Source organism: Scophthalmus maximus, chromosome 9 (assembly GCF_022379125.1).
Source record: "Scophthalmus maximus strain ysfricsl-2021 chromosome 9, ASM2237912v1, whole genome shotgun sequence".
Lineage (NCBI taxonomy): Eukaryota > Metazoa > Chordata > Actinopteri > Pleuronectiformes > Scophthalmidae > Scophthalmus > Scophthalmus maximus.
The window spans coordinates 11,995,310-12,018,840 of NC_061523.1; the positions used below are offsets into that span (position 1 = coordinate 11,995,310).

The window sequence follows — 23,531 nt, forward strand, 5'->3', positions numbered from 1 at the left end:
ATTCTGTGGCCACAACAAGTTTTAAAAACAGGAAGCTTAAACTTTTCAATTTCAATATCAAGCAATGAAGGGAAGTATATTTCGAGTAATATGCCAGAAACTTCCTCGTAGGATTTCCTATCATATCATTAATATTCACATCAGTTTGTCAAAATGACTTAAACAACATAGATGAAAATACAGTGGAAACTACAGTTGACCATAAAAAAGGTTTGATTAGACTGAGTCATACGTGGTATGAGTCTATATATGGAATCATTAGACAGTGAAATCAGTTTACAAGTGTGCGAGAGGTGATTCAGTTGTGGTTTGACTTCACACACCACAGGTCTCTTTGTGTTTGTTGATTCGGAGCAACGTAAAAAAACATAAATTGTCCAAAAACGGCACAATCTATTCTAGGTTATGTATATTTATATGTGTCACACAAGCACCAGCACCCCAATACCAATGCTTCGCTGGCCAGCCCCCTTCCCCCCCCCCCCCCTTGACGGACGTTCTCAGCAACGTGTCACCAATTCCAGTCTAGGGATGCGAGGCCCAATGAAAGCGGCCCGTCGCCACATAACCAGAAGCACGATATCATAAGATCAGATATCATAATGAACCATGAGGAACCCCCCAATCAGGTTGTATCATCATCAGGTTATACTTTGAAATAAATGATTAGATAATCTGGACAAACTGTTGGTTTGCTCCCAGAGCTCAGCAAGCCTACAAAATAAGACACAAGTTGCATTGAACTAGATGAATGTATCCTGAGATAATCTCAGGTCGACACGGGATGTTGATGTGTGAGATAGAGGCGAAATGGTTTTGTGTATCTGCTTCAATAATGAAAGCTGGGCACAGCTCCAGTCAGTTTACAGTGTAAACAGCACAGAAACGGCCTTCACCCACTGTTCTCAGAGGGGGTTGGGAGCCTGGCAGCTCTGGCAACTGAAAACATCTACAGTACAGTACAGTACAGTACACACACACACACACACACACACACACACGCCGCACACCATCACTACAAACACACCATCACCCATGGAATCATTGTGAGAATTTCGCTCTTTTTGTAAAAGCCCCTGTGGAATGTAAAAGCAGAGCGATCACAAATGTATCTCCATAAAATACGGTCCATCTCCCTTTAAAAAGCCAAACTTACCGTGGGCTCATGAATACACGTCGCTGTTTATCTGCAGAATAACAGAACCCTCAGTTCTGTTATCTCCATGTGTATCAGGTGTATTAATAAATATGAGCTGTGGCTTTTCCCTGAGCCCATAAATAGAAAAGGACCTTGGATAAAAATGTTGTCTTACACATGCTGCACGAAGGCCTGCTAACCTGGACATGCGTGTGTGTCCACACACACACACACACACACACAACACACACACACACTTGGTAAAAATGGCAAGAATACTGTGGTCATAAAAGATTGATACTTTAATTTAAATCAAAGGATACAGTCTTTGTGTGTGTGTGTGTGTGTGTGTGTGTGTGTGTGTGTGTGTGTGTGTGTGTGTGTGTGTGTGTGTGTGTGTGTGTTTAGGAAAATTTTGGGGGGATACTAAAGAAGGTGACAGCTTTTAAACGTAATCCACCCTGCTGACCTTTGAGCCTCAGGCCGTTTTCCCATCATCCTATTGTTTACTCTCCCAGACCCAATCAGCCATCCCAGGATCGTCTCCCACAGCGACCGCAGGGCTGGCCAATGAGCTGAGCTTTCTGCGCTCTGTGCAAACTGGACGAGTTTCAAATGTGTGTACACACAAACACAAACACACACACACACACACACACACACACACACACACACACACACACACACACACACACACACACACACACACACACGCACACACACGAGTGAGCCCAGATCGTCCCATTAAACTGAGAAACTGTCGAGCTCCTGTTTGCCCATTAGCCACTGGCTAGGAGGTCGGACATGTCCTTTCTCCGCACAAGGACATGGGGAAGCCAATGGTCCCTGCAGCTCCCGAGGAGGTGCAGTTACATCAGTTCCCAGCATTTATGGATCACCATTTTTCATGTTGCTGTTTTCTCCTCAATGTAAATTTTTTTTAATTGATTTTCTCCTCTTTTATTTCCTACATTCCTGTACTGCATCATTTCCCATTTTTCTCTTTGTTCCAATGCTTCCCTCAGCCTTTTTGTTCACATTTTTGTATCCAACCATGCTGTCCGTCTCGTCCTTTAGCATTTCTTTTCAGCACTAATCAGGAATGTGAGGTGAGTGTTAGCCCCTTCAATAACCCATGATTTGTGCTCTAACCTTGCCAATACCACCCACAGAGCAGAGGAGAGCGTTGATACGCTGCCTTCCTCACTGTCATCCACTCTATTTCCAGCAGCCCTTTTCCTTCTCCTTCCTCCCTCGCTCCATCTCTCCTCCTCACACTCCGTGTCTGTCTTTCACTTGCTGCTCCGCCTCCCACTGACAGACATACGATCACATTTGCAGACACTTCAAACATCCTCCTTCTCAAAGAGATCCTTGAAGAGAGCTCCAGAGAAACCCTGAGTAAGTCATCAAATCAGGGGCTTTTTACCTTCCGTCTCTTGGCCTGTGCGCTGCTCTGTTTTCTTTCAACTCAAACCCAAATATTTCCATCCCTCTTATAGCTTTTATCTTTCCCCATGTCTGCTTGGCCTCTCTGCCCTCAGCCATCCCAGCCAACTTTTTATTCTGTTTACTTTGCTTTTCACTCTTCCTTTCCTCCTCTCATTGTACCCCTCACTCCTCTCCCGCTCTCAGGCCATCCAAGATATCTGTAATAAATGCTTTTTATTCAGTTTCTCCTCTCACAGATTTCCTCTTCTCACCCAGGAATCTGAGAGCAGGACTCTCTAATCACGTCCCGGCTCAAAAGAGATTTCCACTGAAATTCGCTATCACTCATTTTCAGCTGGAGTAAAACCAACATCTGTCTCACTTTAGTCCGGGACCACAGCTGTGTGATGCAAAGTGGCGACTGCTGTATATACTATACAACACATGCATCAGTTGCCCCGGGCTGCAGTGAATCAGAAAGAACAGCTCGGTTGTCGAAGGTGTTGCTCCTAAGTGCTCTCTTCTGTCCTGTCTACTGTAAAAGAAGTTGTTCCCATGGTAACTACACCAAGACAGTTAATTGTCTCTTAAAATATGTGATGCTCCACGAAGGGAAAAAGATAATCACATAGCACAGCTGCCTCAAGGATGATAGTGAGAACTATGATATGAGCTATAATGAAACTCGGGAGCCTGTGGATGCACAGACGCCGGCGTGAACGTGTCAGAAGTTAAAATGTGTCGAGGGTTTTAAACGAGAATGCATATAGAGGAGAGATGTTTGTAAAAAAAACCAACAGCAATATAATCCAATTGAGCGTGGCAGAAACATAACCTACCCACACATGGATCCCAATGACGCACATATCCAGTGTATGAGTGGGATTGTCTGAGAGGCAGAGATGCACATGTGAATGCCTCTTGTCGCTTGAGGACACCTTGTACGTGCTCTCAGATAATCCACTGTGGTGAATGGAACCTTGCAAGGGACGCTTGTTTAAAACGGATGAGAAGTGAGGCAGAGACGCCTCACGACATGAAGACTTAACGTGATGTGGATTCAATTCATAATTTGAAAAAAAGAAGAAGAAAAAGTTACAAGAGCCAACTCTGAACAACACAGAGGCAAGGTTAAGATGCACACATGCATCAGGGCACGTGGGGTCACTGAACGATGAGAACGACAATGATGTGAAGCACCAACTAGTTGCACACCCATGTGAGATTTTGCAGCAATCTGCTGGAGCTGCAGTGCTCGCCGCTACCGTCATCAAACAACAAACAAAGGAATATTTTTGGAACATCAGTGCTGATCCCTCCCATTGAGGTCCAGACATTTGGAGAATCTACCCCAAGTAGAGCTGAAGCAGCTGATCTGGCAGTTCACGATGGGCCAGCACTCTGTTATCACCCTACCATATATCTTGTATATACAGAAAATTACATCTCATATAACTGGATCTGCACATTACTGGCCCCAAATCATGAAGATGCAGGTGACCCTGAGGTTGAAATTGTTTTGCCACCTAAAATGCACACGTGCCCACAATACAACCACAAACGTGCCTAGCAGCAGCTGCTGTGTGGGCGTTTCATTAGCTCTGTGAGAGCTACTGAGGTGACTGCTGAAACTGGAAGCACAGTTGTCTCGGTAAAACGTGAATAAACGGCAAGGGAACGGTAAATAATCTGCTCAGGCAGCACTGCAGCTTTGAAGCACAAGCACACACACGCACACACACACGCGGGCAGGGAGAAGGTTGGGGATCAGAGAGAAGAGAGGCAGGGATGTTAATCTCTCAGAAACACACCTGCGTGCTGGAATACACCTTCATATTACAGACCAGCGCTGTCAGCTTCTTTTATTATCTCCTCTCTCTCCTTGACTGTCCGAGTTGCTGCCCATCTGCCTGCTATTTTTGATTTGTAGTGTGGACGATATATATGTGTGTATATATGCTACTATGTATACTATATATGTGTTGCCTCTATGTTACTGTTGCCAGCAGTTAAAAGAGAAGCTGACTCTATGTTGCCCTTGGCTTCTTACAGCAGGACCACGTCTCTTTATAACAAGGGCCCTCCTCAATTACTCTCCATCAAGACAGGCTAAAATAGCCACGGAGCCCCCCCCCCCCCCCCCCCCCCCCCCCCCCCCCGCACACATACACTCCACTTCTTTTCATCCATCCACCTTTATTATTTAGAACCACGGGGATCTGCGTTGCCATGGATTCAGTTGTTATGGCTACAAACAACTCCTCAGATGTGCAGGAAGAGGAGAAGTACGGAGGAGAGAGGGAGGGCCGATGAGGAGTCTCGGAGCTGAAGCTTGACCTCTGGTGGAGACGCAGCTGCGACAGGTCTCAGGGTGGAGGGGTGAGAGGGGTAAAGTCTGCCAGGTTGTTCATCGTTTGCTCGAAGACAGATGAAGGTCAGGGGCAAACCCCTCGGAGGGACATGAGAGAGATCACAGCAAATGTGTGGCATTCCAGATGGTTGTTTTATCATTTTTCAGGTGACCCTGGCATTTTCTGGTGTCTGGTGTCACAATTTCTATATTCCAAAAGCATCTTCCAGTTCAGGATACCATGGGAAGAATTTCTGAGATGGAAAAAGCAGAAAAGTGCTTTAGGAGATTCTACCCTTTAAATCCTGGAGGCTTTTCTTTGCAGAAAAAAGACGACTTGTTTTACGGCATGAAGGAACAAACCAGGCGAAGAAGGAAGGTGATAAGAAATGAAGTATGCAGTCGTGCATCCCCGACTTGCCAGGCACTGCAGTGACACTGCATGAAACAGTAATGTAGGGTGAATCAGTGCTTCTATAGGTGACTCTGATCAGGAGGAAGTGCCTCCGATGGTGATCCGTACTTGACACCTGCCTAATGCGGGAGCTCCTCACTGATCAACAGGCCTTATCTGACGATCATACGTATCTGAAAACTCTCAGACAAAAAAGTTGCATTTAAACAAAAAAGTTGCATTTGAGCACCACATACAATTATGTTCATCTGAAAATTAAAGCTCTGAAGCATCATCCTCGACTCCAAAACGCCTTCATTTAAAGGTACACCACCCACTTAAAGGGTTTTCATAATGTAGTCTGCAGCTCCACCTTGTGGTTCCAATACACACTGACAATGACAAGTTGTGTTTTTGAGATTGTGTTTGATGAGACCTTTTAGTATTGTGTCTTCCATCCGTTTCCCTGAAACATTTCCTCAACATCTTCCAGATTCCCCCTCTCTCCTACACAATATGATTTGAATTTGTGATTTGTCACCTGGGTATTTTTCATAACTGCATTTGACTGGTTTTGTGCTAATCAGCTCTCAAAGATGAGATAAATGCCCTTCTGTGTATTCCACTCTGCCTAAAGTGCAAGCACTTAAGCTGTTAACACAACCCACAGTGTTAATGCAGACAGAGTGCATTGAAACAGAGAAGGGACCCAGCTGAAGTGCAAGAATCATGCAGTGCAAGTCTGAGAAATCCTAATAAAATGTGTGCAGGGTCTTTAAAAAAGTTTATACATTTGCATTGCATCATAAGTTCAGGTGTGTGGTTTTAATGTGATTCGCCGCACACATATTTTGTGACGATAAGGTGGTTCGTTGTGGGTGTTTCACACTTTGTGCTTAGGGCCACTGTCTATTTCTGTGGTTGCAGTTATGTGTGACTGTCTTTAGGAATGTGCCAGACCATATTACACCCTGGTCCCTCCCTCAGAAGCTGTGCTAAAGTAACAGCTGATGTCAGCCCTGCTTAAGGACGCACTCTCTCTCACACACACACACACTCACTCACTCACTCACTCACTCACACACACACACACACACACACACACAGTTGGCTGTGGCCCGCACTACAACCTGTCTGCCATTAGGCAGGGGCATCGAGGGCACCGTGGAGAGCCAGCCAAAGAGGAGGGGGGCGGCTCCTGCACCTTCCCCTCACCACGAAACATCAGCACTTGACACAGGGAGGCTCCACACCACGCCTTCAATCCCAGTCACAGCAGCCTGAGGAGGGGAGGGTGGTTATCTTAGGCACTTAGCACACCCATGCGCTTGGCTGAATCATGGAGCTGCACTGTCTTCCTACTGAGACCCCCACCACAGCCAGCTCCTGCTCCACGGACCCCGTGTATGACAACTGCCCACCTTTTGCCCAGCGAGGGAGGGCCAGGCAAAAGCAAATGGAGAGTGGGGTTGTGTGCCCGACCGTAACCAGACTCCCGGGGCCCTGCAGCCCTCTGCCCGGGCCGGCCCCAGCTGTGGCTGTGGTTCCCACACTGGTTGTTGGGGGTAGAGTGCCTGGCGCCTGGCCAGATGACAGCTACTGCAGCTGGGGAGGGGGCCTGGGGAGACGGGGCTGGGAAGCAGAGCTGGGTCAATGCGTAAACAGAGGAAGAGGAGGAGAGAAGGGAGGTAGCGTGGAGGACAGAGCTCATCTCAACCAGAGCCCCAATCCATCACAGAGTGAGCAGCACAGGAGTGCTCTGTCTCTGTATGATAACCTCCCCGACGCTGCCACACCTGACAGCCGCCGGGAAGGCTTTGCGCTAGAAACAAGTTTCCAGGAGCACGTGCAGGAACAGATGTATCCGGCATGGGCCCCTGAGCACATCCAGGGACTGATGGAGAGTGAGGGGATGAGTGAAGAGAAGAGCCCCTGGTCCTCCTGTGAGATCATCCTCGCTGAAAGTTGTTCCATTAACCAGGACCAGAATCCAGACCAAGAGAAAAAGCATGAACAGGAGCCAGAGCTGGACTCGGGATCCTGTGGATTCAAGCAGGGCGACCGGATGCATCTCCAGCTCCCAACTTCACCTCACGTCCTCACAGAAAGTTCCCCTCAGCTGTGTCCGAATGGGTGCCAGGCCCTGTGGCCCCCCGCCGAGGCCCTGCACCCAGAGCAGCCATCCTGGTCTCCCAGGGTGCCCCCTCCCATACCCCTGGCTGACCCCTCTGCCAGCGCCCTTCGCAGCCTCCTCACCAGCCTCCAACAGCAGATAGTGCGACAGAGGGAGGAGTACGAGGAAAGAATAATCAGGTGATGTTCATTTCAATTTGTTTCACTTTTCCTTTCAAACGAGTGCACATCATCACTTCACACAGATTAGACATATCGCGTAAAAGACAAATGAAATGTCCTCAAGGGAATGTGCTTCTTCTCTTGGCTTCACTATTACACTTTCAGTTCACTGACTTGACTATGAGAAGCCAATGGTGTATTTCCAGTGAAGGGCAACACAATGTTCCCAGGCCCAGAAAGTGCACATCCAGTCAGCTGTGCTGCTCTGGTCACTTGGTTGACCCCAGGCGTCACCCTGTATCCTGTTTAGTTCTCACTGTCCAGCAGCCTGTAACATTATTTTCCAATTATCCAAAAGTCTAGAATTCTATATCAAGTACAAAGACAGATCGTTGTTGCTTGTGTATGCATGTGTATATTCCATAAGTAAAATTAAATAATTATTCATTTTGTTTTGGTAAAAAGCTTGAGAAGGCACAATCTGTGGTTGACCTATAGAAACAGCCAAAGGCAGTGGAAAGAAAGCTAATTTAAGGGTGCAAGCTGTCGACCCAGACGAAACGCTTACCTCATTCACACACACACACACACACACACACACACACACACACACACACACACACACACACACACACACACACACACACACACACACACACACACACACACACACACACACACACACACACACACACACACACACACACACACACACACACACACACGAAGAGGTGAAGGTAGGAACTATAGGAACCTTTGCAGGAACTAACTGCGTTTCCACAGAGGGGACCAGGGTCTACATTTAGTTCTGAGAGAAACTTGAGCTATGGTTGCTGCATTGTGTTGGAGGATCACGACACGGAAAAAAAATCGCAACGTGATTGGTTGTATAGTAGATTTGTATTTCCATTTGCTCTGACAGCTAAAGAATAGAGGTACCAAAGATGTCAAGAATAATTCTTGTTTGATCATACATCAGCAGCCTACTTTGCCTCATCTTCCCTGGTCTTTAAGACCGTGGGGGAAACGGAGCCGAACAATGGTCTGCAGGAACCTTTTAGTTCCTTGAAAAAAGGTTTCTGGGACAAAAAGTTCTCGGAACCTTTTGGTCAAAATGCAGCTTTTAGACCAACACATTAACTACTGACATTTTGTCTTTCTTCATCAGCATAGAGCAGAGAAACGAGGAGCTTCAGGTAGAGGTCGTGCGGCTGAAAACAAACCTCGCACAGCAGCGGCACTGGTTCCAAGTGATCCAGACTAAGATTGTGGAGTCGGAGAGCGCCCGGGCCGCCGCAGAACTACGCAACGCTACACTGCAGAGGGAGATGGAGCAGTTCTTCGACACCTTCGGAGAGCTCAACAACGAGGCCAAGAAGACGGAATGTATTGTTAAGAGCTTTTGAAGAAGAGTGTGTGTGTGGTGTGATGACATGAATGGTGTGTACATAGTGCAGGGGGAAAAAAAGGCACCAGACCTTGTACACTCGCTTGACTCGTACTAGGCCAAACATTTTGGATTGAAGTGATGCAAAGGCATTTTTTCACTGAAGGAAAATGAATCACTGATGTCCACTTTATTAGTTGTGTAAGGGCCAATTGATAACATCATGGTCATTGCAATCACACAGGACATCTCTGAAAATAAAAGGAGAAACAAACTGAACCAAATGTGAGATGTTCTTTGAAATCGTGGTAAACACACAAGACTCTCTGATCGCTCAATAGCTCAGTCCTTGTTTGATAAGATGTTGGGGAGTGAATTGGCCACTCCTCGGGTCATTTAAGGCATGACTGAAAGAATATGATCATGGTCTTTGAAAGGAAATCTCAGAGCACAAGTCCTCAGTGGCTCCACGGCGTCATATTTCTGCATGTCCATCACAATGTGCAATCAGTTCTGCAAAAATAAGCAGCTCCACAGTCCATTTCCAAGGTTCATCTTTAAGGTTTCAATGTTGAGTTGCAAGGTCCAGATTAGGATTCAGGACTCTACAGTCACATCCTCATTTTACACCACAACGTGTCTGCTTTTTGTTTCTGGGCCAACTTCCTCCATAGACATTGCTTTTACTGCGTGGGATATAAAGAAGGAGAGAGCTGCGCTGTACATTTGGTAAAGCATACACACACAGAGGCTTACAAACCAAAACCAAAAACATAAAACAACTCTCGAATAGGATTTCAGAACCAAGAACATCAAGGTACTGTAAGTGAAAGTAAAACTGACCTGAAAGGATTTGTCTATTTAAACCAGAACTACAGCATCTCATCGGCACGGCAACTGCCTTCATGCAAGTGAAACAGCCTTATTTGTGTTTGACTTACTGCGTGCTACAAGATGTCTGATTCATGACTCATTTTGTTACTGTCCCGGTACTGATGGAATGGTTTAGAAAAGGTGCGGCCCATGCATTTATCTGTCAATGAAATGTTTTGACAAGAGGCTTAATTTCCATGGGCCTCAATGTGATCGTGTGCAACATTTTGCTAGAACACAAAAATAAATACTATGAGTGACTTTTTGCTTCTCCCAAATGAACAGGCCTACAACAGATTTTTGATATACAGATTGATAGTCATTACCTAATGTCATACCGGGATGATGGCAATATACATTTCAACAGATATTTTGAATTTCTTAACAAAACAAGCGCACCGTGTCTACTGCATTTGTAACGAAAGGGTCTACGGTCACTATGAGTGTCAGAGCTTGATGTCTTTACATACAGTACATTATATCAGGAAATTAAAAACGGTATCACTGCAACCACAACTTCCCCCTAGTTGACAAGAGTAAAAGCACAAAATCCACATCACTCAAGCCAATCAATGTAAAAAAAAGAAACGCCACTGTGGAGGTCTGCAATACTGCGAGTTAGCTAAAGGATTGATCAAACTTTGGATTTGATCTTCAGATGGACATCGGACGGGTAGTGTGATCCACTTATGGGAATCTTTTGTTCTTATTGGCATAACATGCATGAGAGCAGCTGTGGTCTATGTTCAGCACGTGTCTGCACTAATTTGATGACAACCTCTGGTCTCAATTTAATATATGCTAAAAAAACAACAGAATAAAACTATTAAAATAGAGGTATTAAAAACAAAGCTCTCCAACTTCTCCTTGTAACCTGAAAATCATTATGGGTGCAAACATCAATATATTTGATCAAGTTGAACCGTATCCACAAGGAAGGGAGAGAATAACCTTTGACCCAAAAAAGACCATTGATAAATTTGACCTCTAGCCAGCTAGCCCCCCCCCCCAAAAAATAATGATCAGTTCCACCAGATCAGACAAGGAAAGAAAATAGAAAAATAGACCTATTTGTTGAGGTTAAAGGGGAAAGAAGAAAAATGGGAATGGAGGGAGTAAACAGAATTAAGGAAGGTTGATGGTTGATTTATGTTTGGATATTGTAAAATGGGAGGTGGGGACTGAGGCAGGCAGACAGATATGTGGCCACAGACTGTGTTCACTGACTCTCGTCCAGCGGTCCCGTCAGTGTGTCGATGCTGCTGCTGTCTGTGTCCGAGGCCAAGGTGTGCTCCGTGGACATGGACGAGATGTCGTTGGCCGAGGACGACTGGGAGGCCGAACCCGACGCCACGTCTGATACACGAGAGAACCAGGAGACACAAAATTTACAAAGTCGTGCAAAGTTTAATAATATTGAGGGGTTTAGTGGATTTCTCACACTGTCCCAATTTCACAGAGACTGATGTGACAACAATGACCTATTTCAGGAAACTAGTCTTGTACTGAAGCTTCACCACTTCTCACAGCAGGTTGGTAAAACCAATAGCTGATATCAAATGAGGATTTTGAAGTACTTACCCGAGTAATCTTCTTTCATTAGACCATTCTTGTTCCTCTCTTCCCAGTCAATCACCTCTTCATATATGAGTTCTGTGGAGAAGGGAATAATTTTATTACATCTTTTATTTCCTGGGTTGGTTTTAGGATGATCAGCCAGTGTAATCTTTAAGCTGTGACTCCATGTGGTATGAACAGTTAAAAGTCACACAAGTACCTACATACAGAAATAAAGAAAACATGATATTAAATCAGGTTTTCCTGTACATTTAGTGTAAAGGAATGTTAAACTGCACTGCTGATATGTTTCCCTAGAGGGCAGTGCATCCTACCTTTCCATTGCTCAATGGTGTGCTCTCTCTCCTCCAGCTGCTTATCTGAAATCTGGGGAGGAGGCTATAAAACAGAGAGGCGTACATGTATCACAGCAAGGTCACACACACACACACACACACACACACACACACACACACACACACACACACACACACACACACACACACACACACACACACACACACACACACACACACACACACACACACACACACACACACACACACACACACACACACACACACACACACACACACACAGCACCAATAAAGAATGGAACCACTGAACAGTCTCGAGTAGAACAGTTGCCTCACCGCGTCGGCCTCTCCCTGGTCGTACCACACATGTATGTAGGGGTGGTTGAGAGCTTCTTCTACAGAGATGCGACTCTCAGGATCAATAACCAGCATTTTGGACAGCAGGTCCCGTGCTTGACCTGCTGTTATGACAACAGAGGGAGGGCAGTGTTACTATGGAGACAGACCTGCGACATCACTTCATTTAAGCAGCCTTCTTGAGAGCTGTTTACTTCCACTCGTGGTATTGTGTAACACATCTGGGAATGTCAAGATTTCGTCTCTCGTTTCAGTGACGTGATCTCAAGCTCGTAATGTCACAGATTACGGCATAAATACCTCAAACATGACCCTTCATTTTCTGAACTAGTTGTGCAAGAGATCCAGTTTTGAGCTTCTCGAGTAATTTTCTTGGGATATGTCTTGTTATATAAAAACATAAATAACTAAAATCGTTCTATACATACAGGGCAGAGTCCTTAGTAAGAGACTTAAAAACTATACATATTTTCACTATATATTTATACTATATTTACACTAGAAGTTGAATTAAACGACTGTATTTTAAAATTCAGAATTCTTACTCTTCAGTTTGTCGTGCTCTGAGTCAGAAGGAAAGGCCCAGTCGGGGAAAAGCTCAGCAAAGCTCACACCAGGATACTGCGGCTTGTTCATCACATAGTTCCTCACAGTCTCCATCAGTCGGTTCATAAACTCCAGACTGGGCGTGCCCAGAACCTCAATCACCTTATTCCACTGGTCGATGTCTGCACAGCATGCTCGTTACGGAAAGAAGCCCTGCTGCAGTATTGCATTATGGGAATGTCGGTTTTAAAACGAATGCAAAGAACATATGAAAAGGCGGATGATCATGTGAGGAATACATGAAAGTGATGCACTTTGTATTCCATGTATGTACAGTATGTACGTGTCAGAAAGGGAAAAAAAGAATACAGGTGATCAGATATTCAAGAAGCCTGCAAACTAACAACTGTGGCAAAATGTTATTACTTCCACAGATGAAAACTAATCTACCCCAGAATCATACTGTGCCCTGCATCCATTCTCTGCTGCTCAGGGGTGAATGGACAGTGACACGGAGAGGAGCTGGCGAGAGAAGACGTAACTAAACCCATTAGAAACTTAGAAACGGACAATATAAATGCAAATGATCTGAACCAGTTCAATTCGATTCCCTGTATCAATTAAAGTGGATTTGCAGAAATCTGGACAACAGCAGAACCACATAGATTAATAATCATCAAAGAGGACAGGAAACACAGAGAGTGCTCCATTGAAAATTAGATCTTCTGGAAATTTTGAGTCGACCAATTCAACAGAAAATGCTCGGAGGGTATAATGAGGGAAATGTCCCGACAGGAAAGTGTACAGGAATAACTATAGGACATAAAAATGATCAAGATGAATGACATATTTTATGCAAGATGAAAGGTTTGATGGAGGGTGACAGTGTGAGACTGAGGGGGGAAGGATACGGTCAGTGCCCTGGAAGATCACGCTGCCCTTTACCATCTCTCCCATGATACACCCCACTGACCAGATGTCCACTGGAAACAGAGAACAAATACACAACACAAGGTATTAAATAAAACAGATCACTTAACATCGACCACAAAGTACAATGAACACTAAATATACAGTAAAACAACATTTGGGGGCTGCACAGATGAGTAACATGCTCCGTGGCTTAAGTTTACATAACCAACGTTGAAACGCAGAGCAGCCCTCGATATTTTGGTCTATCCTCTGGCTCTGCCACGGTCGGATGCTTTCATTTGATTCATCTTAAGGCTGGCTCTCTTTTCTCTCTCTTGGCTTGGGAACCAGACGCAGCCTTCCAGGCCTTTCTCCTCGGCTCTTGCTTATCAGTTTACACAGCTGTTGCTCTATCCCTCACTTTCCCTGCGTGCGAGTCTGTGCTCTTAGCAGAGTCGGCCGAGTTTGCTACAGAGCATTAATATGTGGCAAACAGCCATTAACTCCTCTCTTCCCTCAATTTAATCACGGACGCTGAAAGCTGCTCTGTGCTCTTACAATGGCCCTGGATCACTACAGAGGACTTAAGATCAAGTCTTTGTACATGATGCATGAATCATCACTTGAAACTTTGGACAGGTCACACTTCTCTCATTGTAGCTGTGTTTGTGCTGTTGGCAAAAGACTTTCCTGTTAGACTTGGTCACCGAGAGGCTTGATTAGTCCTTCCTGTTTGCAATCTGACGCTAACAAATGGAAAAATGACTCTATGTAGAACGAGCTATTGTCTGTGAAATCACTGAAAAGATTTTTTGGGATATATTCTAATGAACTAAATAAACTATTCCTAATTTTTTTTTTGCGGCAAAACACATTAACCGTGTCCCATGAGAGTCTTCTGTCTCCACTTGGAGATACCAACTGGTAAGCTTACGAAGACCAACGGGGGATGATACAGTCCTCTCCCAAGAAAAGACGATTTTGTGAGAGATCATTTCAGCCATTGTGCAGCCAACCGACCACAGGTCCACTGTAGCCTAATGAAGACATTCACCTTCACCATCAGTGGCCAATAAAACCAAATTTGACAACCAACGAGAGCACGGCCGGATCAAAGCATTCTCACTGTGGACTTTATAGGCAGGATTCTCACAAGTGAACAATAAACTCGTTCGTCTTAACAGCCTGCGCCATCTGCTCAGCTCTGATATGCTTCTTTGCTTAACTCAAATGCTGCTGTGTGTCGTAAACAGTCGAGTCTATTGGACAAACATGTTAGTCATAATTCTGTTTCTAAATTACATCCTGCTTTCCTCTGCATTATGTTCTGTAATATATTTTTGTATACCAGCCGATATATGTAAAGGTGACACATTATGCTTATATTCAGGTTCATCATTTTAATGTGGGTTATTACTTCAGAAGGTTTACAGTCTCAAACGCTTGATTTTAGCTCCTGTCTCTTTAAGGCCCCCTCCCAATGAAGCACTCTTTTCATCAACCGCTTTCAGTGCGTGGAAATTTCGCCCGCCTCCGCTCTTGCTTTACCTGGCTCTGTTCGAGGCTGTGCCAGACTAGCGCTAGGCGAGCCACGTGATGACACGTGTCGGCCGGACTACTGACGAGGTGCTTCAGCAGCTTCAGGAGCAGTGATTTCTGTCGGGGGGAGGAGCTACCTTTACCGCAGAGTTTTGGCTTTTTAACTTTTAAGACCTTTTACATAAACAAAAAACTATATAACACACTAGAGGAGAGGGAAAAACTGAAAATGCATAATATGGCTCCTTTAAGATTGAATACAATACATGACAAGCCGGCATCAACCAATAATGACGACTTGTTCAACAGTACGCCGCAGCTACTGTGATTTGTGTATCATTAACAAGTCAGCTAATTTTCACAAAGATGGATTTGAATAAGAGCATGTAGCTCCAGGGAAACTCCACTTTTGTGTTTAACCATCTGTAACATCTGAGTTGTTAATCATTTCCTTTGTGTTAACACATTTATATAATGTTATTAATAAATTATCACAATACCTTTTTTTACGCTACATTTAAAAACATAAAACCTTTCAAAAAACCTTTTGAACGACTGCTGATCCGTTCTCTTGCTTACCGTTCTCCTTATACTTCATGCCCAGAATGACTTCTGGGGCACGGTAGTATCTGGTCACCACATAGGGGGTCATCATGAAGTTGGTGCAGGCCGTCCGTGCCAGGCCAAAGTCCAAGATCTTCAGAGTGCAATCTGACTTCACCACGATGTTACTGGGCTTGAGGTCCTGAGGGGACAGAAACGCTTTGAATATAAACAAACATAACCAAACTAGAACATTACCATTGAGGTATCTATTTGAACACAGATAGTAACTATCTTAGTTGTGATTGGCCAGTAAGCCCAGGCCTGAAACAAACACAGTGCACCCTCATGCACAGAGAGAGGCTGGTAAAAACCAGGTAAAGCCATAAATGTGGGCGGCTGACAGGGATTTTTCCTGGTATGTAAAACCCCAAACACATTCAAATAGAGCATGTGGGGGCATGACTGATAAAAGAGCATGTATCAATGTATCAATGTAGCATAGGCTAGTGGTCTTAAAATGTACATGCTAACATTGCATCATGCTAATGAAAACTAAAAATGTAAACAAATTAATTGAAAAATAATATACAAAAATAATAACGTAGCCGGCTGCACTTAAAAGAGTAGTCAGCTGTTTGGCCGACAGGCTGCGCTGACACACCCTTCCCTCCAGATCCCCACTGATCTCATTCATGGCCCGTCTGGAATCCAACTAATGGAAATCTGTCATAGCGATGAACCCCATGAACCCGTACCCTATGGATAATGCCAGCCGAGTGTAAGTGTCTGATGCCACAGAGGATCTGGTAGAGCAGGTAGGACATCCTCTCGTGGTCCAGGTCCATGTGGATCACCTGGCACAGGCTGGCATCCATCAGCTCCATCACCAGATAGCTGAGAGCCGAGGTATGAAAAACTGTTAAGTATGAATCAAAACATATAAGGTAGATCACAGGGAAAAAAAAATTCTGACAAACCCAAGGAGAAGGAAAAAGTAGCTAAGAACTTCGGAAAATAAGCTTTTAAAATAGAGAGCACACAATTGAGAGAGAAAGCGACACAAGGGAATAGTAGAGACCGACAAGTAAATAGAAGGATTCACTTCGGCTAAAATCTCTGCATCCCATTGAAAAAGAAACTATAATAGACTGTTACAGCCCAAAAAAAACTCTCGGCTGCCACTCACAGATCCTGGAATTCCTCCAGGGACTTCTGAGGCGTGAACACATTGATCAGACGGATGATCTGCGAGCAGAACGACAGGCCATTAGTCCACTCTGGTACTCTCCCATCTACATCCACTCCACTGTGGAGGGCTAAGAGGGTTTGTCTGGATTCTCTCACTGCGAGCAGGAAACTTTACCAACACTGCAGAGAACTGACTCTCTTTGTTTTCTTGAGGGCAGTTTTCTTTGTGTGTGTGTGTGTGTGTGTGTGTGTGTATGTTTAATTTGACAGACAATTAAATTAAAAGTGCTTTAGGCTTTCGCTGCCAGTCATTTCTCCTGTCCAACTGCAAATCCCATCAGAAGGTTACTATTTTTAGTTAAGAGAAGATGTGACCATAAATCTTATATTGTAAATTTGACTGCCAGCTGTTTTAAACAACCTGTAAAATCAATGTACTAAAAACAACCTTCAATGATTTATTATAGCTCTTTATATCTATATCAAATATAAAGCACCACATTCTAGCATTGAGAGGCGAAAAAAGAGGCTTATACTAAATCATCATTCGTCTTACATTTTTGTGGTTGACACATTTGAGCAGCACCAGCTCCCTGTAGGCGCGCTTAGCATGGGTCTGGTTCTGGAAGGGCCGGCACAGCTTTTTCACAGCTACAGGTAAACCAAGGACTGTATCTAGAGCAGAGCTGGCCACACATCATACAGAGGAGGGATCAGAAACAGAGGGAACATAAAAAAAGACAAAGGAAGAATAGAATTGCTCTTTCTTTCCTCTCCACTTTAAAAAAATAAAAAGGGGATGCAGATTATCACAACCCCAAAAGGAGGAATCATCATGACACTTGGGTCTATTGCCCTGCCAGCAACATGAGAATTCTGAACTGATCATTAAAACATAGTTTTGAAGCCTTTTTTTTGCAATGTAGCTATTAGAGCTTGGATCCAATGCTGTAATTTTGGTCTTAGATCCAAGTGTCCAAAAAGGAACAAGCTCATTGCAAACAATCCTCTGGGGATAATGTATATCATTGATATAGACCCTTGGTTCCCATTGTTGGCACAAACTAATGCTAACAAACAAAACAATTGAACTAAAGTTTCCCTGCACTTTACTATATATTGAATAACCTTTTTATTCCTGTATTTTATATCTTTTAATCTTTTATTTATTATCTCCCGCTTAATCTAATATTTTCATAACAGCACTTCTAGAGACGGGTGCTGTGATCTGTTATAATCTGCATCTGCTATAAACACTGTGATACTTACAGCTGTTTTCAGTTTGTCTATGTATCTGTCCCTATCAAATAAACCATAAATAAATATTTCACTCAGTATAAACATCAAATAGCCTCAATAAAGAAAAAGGACAAGCTAACAGAGAATATACTGCATATGTGATATCTACAGTATTTATTGATAGAGAAGAATAAGATGATTCTTTTCCTTTTACTTCCAGTACAGATTAGGAACTTAATGTTAAGGGACATTATGTGCTTGACAGTCCCTTCCACAGCAGACATTTTAATTTGTCATAGCAGGAAAAGCTGTAATTAACAACATTAGTGATGGTTCTATTCAAGTGTCCCTGTTAACAATGTGTCGGTGAGTCGACATGCACAATATCAAGACCCTGCACCCGGAGGAGCCAAATGAATGCAGCCATCAATTATTTTATTATGTCATTAAGTGAAAATGTCGGCAGTGAAAAAGCCTATTCGATTTTAATTTAATCATACAAAACGTGTTAAATGTATCTAATCAGGAGAAATCAGGGCATCAACAATACCAACGAGCAAAATGCTACTGATAGTACAGCAGCCTCTCACCAGACGATGCCCTGGGCCCCGGAGCCGATTGCGCGGAGCTGCTCGTAGCGTTTGAGAACAGTGAAGGTGGAGTCCCCCACCTGAACGCTGTAGAACTGGCCCTCTGCCTCACTCATCCTGCTGGTCAGTCAGGACCACCGGCACTGTCTGCAGGAGGTCAGCAACACACGCGAAGAGAGAGAGAAAAAGTGTGCGACAGATTGGTGAACATATGATGGTCCCATTAATAAGCCTGCATCAGTGCGATAGGAATATTACACTGTTGAGAAACCTGAAACCTTTTTTTTTTCTTTTTTTGGCCACAGCATCAAATGACCCTCAGTGAGTCAGTCCCTGGCATCCCTGCCTCCATTTTCAGCACAGTCTAAAGCCAACCAATCCATCGCTGCTTTTTTCCGCTGCCCAGTTCGCTCATCTGACTAAGGTAACAGCGGGCTGGAGCTGGAGCTGGAGCCCAGGCTGTAAATGCTTTGGTGAGTGTGTAGTGGAGAACTGAGGCAGCTGACAGCTTGGAGTTCCTGAGGCCCTCGCTGCCATCTCTAAACTCATGCTCACACAGTCATGCTCATACATAACACACACACACACACACACACACACACACGTAGACGGCATTAGGCTACAGAGCGTGGTCATTATTCTCTCATCTTGCATCCAGCTACATGTGAATATACATCCCATCAGCTTGGGCTGAGCACATGTTAATTTAACACACGTAAATAGACGTGTTATGTTAATAGTGTTTATCTAAAAATAAGGCCTAGTTAACATTGATTCCTCAGCTACCCAGTGAGAGTAGTCATGGCCTGATTATTCATTCTGCCAGGAAAACAGCCACACGTTGGACGGAGTCTGATGTTTGAGCCTTCTCCGTTTTGGCGAGAAACAAGGACACAAGTTTTTCATGGTCAGAGAGACAATATGCAAAAGAACAAAACAAACAAACAAAAAACTAAGCTGCAGGGGAAATGTTGTGATCAACTAAAGCTAGAAACTATCAGTCTCAGGTCTGACACCATGTCAGCCTTGAAACAATGTCCACCATGTGAGCAGTGAACAGCTGTCTGCTGACATACTGGAGTAATGTGAACCTTCGTGAGAAGTGATTAGTGGAGTGGTGGGAAATGAATTGTTTTATTGACAATTCATTACACTTTTTTTTCCACATGATTAGAAATAACAGAAAAAATAGTGATAAAAAAAATAAATATATATATATATAATAACTTGATGATACTATTTATAATGACTGATGGGAAAATATGGAAAGTTTAAGATTTTTTTTTTGTAAAAATAAACTACTAAATAAAGAGTATCAATCATGAATTGTTTAAGCCATAACATGCTCTGACAGATGTATTAGACAGAACTTCTGTTTTATTTAAAAAATAAATAATCACACTACACTCCATAGGGAAATGGTAAAGATGGGAATATTGAACTGGTACACCTAAATTATTTGAGTAATGTCTAATAATGATTATCATGCAGTTAAGTCTTTCACGGTGTTCACTGATCTCAATGATTTTGTTCTGAATAAGTAATAATTTGTCGTCAGCTCAGTTGTTTTTCATTCATTGCGTCTGTTGGTTTGTTCTGAATTTTTAATTCCCGTTATAATCCAAGGTTTATAATTTTTCTTGAATGTGCCATCTTTTCTCTGAAGAATATGCCTTCAGATGTATAGTAGGAGGTGTGAGTCTGCAAATACACCATTACTCAGATGAAAAATGAATCCTTCTCATCACTCTCTCCACTTTTTCCTGTGCTTCTCTGGCTTTTTTCCTCTTTCTCACATGTACATCCGACTGACTCTCCCTCATTACACCCAAGGGGAGAGCTGCGAAGACCTTCACTCTACTGCTTTTCTCACTCTTTCCATTTTCCTTGACTTTGTCGTTCTTTGATGCTCCTGACATTCCCTCACTCTTGTGCCCTTTTTGTCCTCATCTTCCCTGAGGCCTCCTCAAATATATCCCCACGAGGGACTCAATGGTACTGACAGTTGTACTTTTTTGAAGGATATTGCGATCATGTCATGCAGGCAGAACCTTTCCCCATATGATGACATAGACATTTAAATGCAGGTGCAGAAGAACCATGTTGCCTGTGGCCAATTAGAATTAAAAGTCTCCCTTCAAATGCAGCTTGGTTTCAAGGCCAACGATTTAACACAGCACATGGAAGTGTTGCGCAACAAATATCCAGATTTAACAGCGTAATTGTGATACGTGTCTTCAGTATTTGGATTTTTTACTAAACAACAACACACATCAATCTAAAGAAAGGCTCTGCAAAACGCCACTAATCATCAATAAATCCCATTTCAGCTCGGGGTGACCGTACACTAAATGTACAGTCGACTCAGCACAGATACACACACATTGACAAGGAATAACTGGAGTAGGGGAAAATGTGTGTGAGCTCAGAGTGGCACCTCTCACGGTCCTGGCCAGCAGGCACGGAGGAAAACCAGACACCAAATTAAACAATTAATTGTATAATAATGGTGATCGTGATGTTTGCTCCAGCGATTACTTGAACCGTAATCAGTCACAGTAATCTACAAATTTATTAGGTATAAAGGCCTCAACGTTTTTCTCGGAGAACGCTGTGATTAACTGATCTCTTCTTCCCAAACGCTAGAGCAAAGACAACCTGCCGGGCCGGTGTAATGTGTTTTCTGTTTACAGCTGGTTGCTTTCTCTTTAGTCAACACTATTGATCCTGTCTGATTTATATTTAGAGAGATAGACTGCTGATTTAATGGGAAAAAAGGGTTCTTTAAAAGTGAATTTTATTAATTAGGGCCCAATATACATAATATTTAAAAAGCATATACATAGATTTGGAGCAATGTGGGGTTCAGCATCTTGCATGGCCCTGAGCTGAACCACCAACCATATGATTGTGATCCGATACGACCCACCAAGACAAAGGCTGAGCCACGGCTGCTATTGTATCAACCAAAAAAAAAATTGCATTGTCATATTTGCCTCAACTGTGCGGCCTCATCCATTTAATGGTATTCACCCAGTGCTAAATAAAGGGCTTTTCAGATTCAGAGAATTAGATATAAACTGGCAAACAGAGTCTGTGCTTAACTGATTGCAGGGCTGATTATGTGTCACGGTAAAAAGCGTAATGAAAAGATGACAGGTACACTAATGTCCATTCATAAGGGTTTTGTTTTTTTCTGGGAGCTGATTTAAAAAAAAGAAGTGACCTTCACTCAAATGTCACCATCCTCAACTCCAAGCACAACTGTCCGGTCTGGTCCGGTCCAGTGCAGCCTTGGGGTCCTGACATGGCCGGATGGGAGTCAGTGAGCTGACTGTATGATGTCAGATTGGCACGGCCTGAAGACTCAGCATCTCATCCACTCATCCTGATGATGAAGAGACTGTTACAAAACACACAGCAAGAGCAGGCAAAACCACATCCAGGCTGCTGCTGCTGCTGCTGCTGCTGCTGCTGCTGCTGTACTGGGGATGGGAAGGCTGCAAGACCAGTGTCTTTAAATGGGGATACACTCCTGGTATCCTGTCGTGTGTGTGCGTGTACGTGTGTGATCGCACGGTGCTGCAGGCTCACGCAGCCCGTGTGTGTGTGTGTGTGTGTGTGTGTGTGTGTGTGTGCTCCGACGTGCCGCAGACTGCAGCAGTGACAGATGAGTCCACACACGGAGTGTGCTCCTCTGGCGGTGACGAGCCGGGACTTGCCCCCCGACGCGCCGCGCCGCGCCGCGCCACACAAGCTGGGTGGAGGTGAGACACGAGCACGAGCACGAGCACGAGCTCCCGGCTCATCTGCACCTGCGGCCAGTGGTGCGACCGAACCCCCGGAGCTCCCTCGACCCGGCCTACTGACGTGTCACTCATTGGGCTCGTGTACACCGGCTTCCAGCGGAGCTACGTACACTGACGATACATATATGTATATATATTTATATATATGTTGTCTTTATTTCCACACGCAGCACGTCCACTCGGAGGCATGAAGTCACCACACCGCAGGGCGGTCGGATATATCGGTTCCCACTGGTGAAGTCACACAGACCCAAGCGCCGGTTACGCCGCCCCTCGGTCCCTTGGCCCCGTGGCCCCTTCGCCTTTAAGACACTACCGAGTAACCGAGGCCTACTCTTCCCCCCCGTCCTCCGACTTGTGTCGGCGGCAATGCGCTGGTTGAGCCGGGAGCTCGGACGGCGGAGGAAACGGCAGCGGCGAGACTCACCTTCTCCCTTCGCCGTTCCCGGGACACTCCCGCGCATCTACAACACGGAAGACCAGAACCCCAATCCCTCCGTCCTCCAGACACGAGCGACACTTGGCAAAGTTTAGGGGAACGGCCGGCCGAGCTGTCACGACAGAGAAGACCCGCCTCCGGATCCAAGCTAACTCCAGCGGCAGCGCGGAGGGACGGCGGCGGCTGCTCCTGCTGCTGCGGAGGAGGAGGAGGAGGAGGAAGAGGAGGAGGAGGAAGGCAGAGAGAGAGAGAGAGAGAGGGAGAGAGAGAAAGGAGAGAGGGAGAGAGAGAGAGAGAGAGAGAGGGAGGGAGGGAGGGAGAGAGAGCAAGAGAGAGAGAGAGAACACGCGAGTGACGTCATCACGCAGACTTTACGTCGGCGCAAACTTTTTATTGCGTGGACAAACTTTTTGTTCTGTATCTAAACAGTCGGAGTATCGTTATATAAGCTCAGTGGTAGAAGAATGAGTCAAATCTTTAAAAAAGATGGTGACATTTGAGTAATAATATTCAGCAGAATGACCCATCCGTATCATAAATAGATGGATGCCCTTTATTGATGGGAAATTATGAATCTGTAGCCCACTGGATTATTAGTATCGTTACATTCGTTAATAATGCTGG

The 23,531-nt window shown here is 44.5% G+C and overlaps 2 protein-coding genes across 4 annotated transcripts; one reads left to right on the forward strand and one right to left on the reverse strand.

The window, feature by feature from the left end:
* Positions 1-6,368: 6,368 nt before the first annotated feature.
* LOC118319562 lies at positions 6,369-9,274 on the forward strand. The gene is made up of 2 exons (XM_035650032.2): positions 6,369-7,626; positions 8,777-9,274. The coding sequence occupies exons 1-2, from the start codon at positions 6,653-6,655 to the stop codon at positions 9,012-9,014; spliced, it is 1,212 nt and encodes a 403-aa protein (XP_035505925.1). The 5' UTR covers positions 6,369-6,652; the 3' UTR covers positions 9,015-9,274.
* On the reverse strand, positions 9,171-23,177 carry mapk9 (mitogen-activated protein kinase 9). Of its 3 annotated transcripts, none has more exons than XM_035650029.2 (12): positions 22,896-23,172; positions 18,660-18,806; positions 17,387-17,516; positions 16,829-16,887; positions 16,398-16,536; positions 15,676-15,841; positions 13,557-13,628; positions 12,645-12,827; positions 12,079-12,203; positions 11,761-11,824; positions 11,450-11,521; positions 9,171-11,224 (listed from the first exon to the last, which is right to left on the reverse strand). In XM_035650029.2, the coding sequence occupies exons 2-12, from the start codon at positions 18,773-18,775 to the stop codon at positions 11,088-11,090; spliced, it is 1,263 nt and encodes a 420-aa protein (XP_035505922.1). In that variant the 5' UTR covers positions 18,776-18,806; positions 22,896-23,172; the 3' UTR covers positions 9,171-11,087. The 3 variants fall into 3 exon arrangements, with proteins under 3 accessions (XP_035505922.1, XP_035505921.1, XP_035505924.1); XM_035650028.2 differs by lacking the exon at positions 22,896-23,172 and adding an exon at positions 18,938-19,223; XM_035650031.2 differs by lacking the exons at positions 9,171-11,224; positions 11,450-11,521; positions 11,761-11,824; ... (1 more) ...; positions 12,645-12,827; positions 13,557-13,628 and adding an exon at positions 15,097-15,213 and having other exon boundaries at positions 22,896-23,177.
* Between the last annotated feature and the right edge of the window lie 354 nt (positions 23,178-23,531).

Coding starts and splice junctions, on each gene's coding strand:
- LOC118319562 (XM_035650032.2), top strand. CDS start 6,653: ATGGAGCTGCACTGTCTTCCTACTGAGACCCCCACCACAGCCAGCTCC. Junction 7,627..8,776: donor TACGAGGAAAGAATAATCAG/GTGATGTTCATT, acceptor TTTCTTCATCAG/CATAGAGCAGAGAAACGAGG.
- mapk9 (XM_035650029.2), bottom strand. CDS start 18,775: ATGAGTGAGGCAGAGGGCCAGTTCTACAGCGTTCAGGTGGGGGACTCC. Junction 16,888..17,386: donor AATGTGTCAACCACAAAAAT/GTAAGACGAATG, acceptor TTCTGCTCGCAG/ATCATCCGTCTGATCAATGT. Junction 13,629..15,675: donor CATGAAGTATAAGGAGAACG/GTAAGCAAGAGA, acceptor CTCTGTTTCCAG/TGGACATCTGGTCAGTGGGG.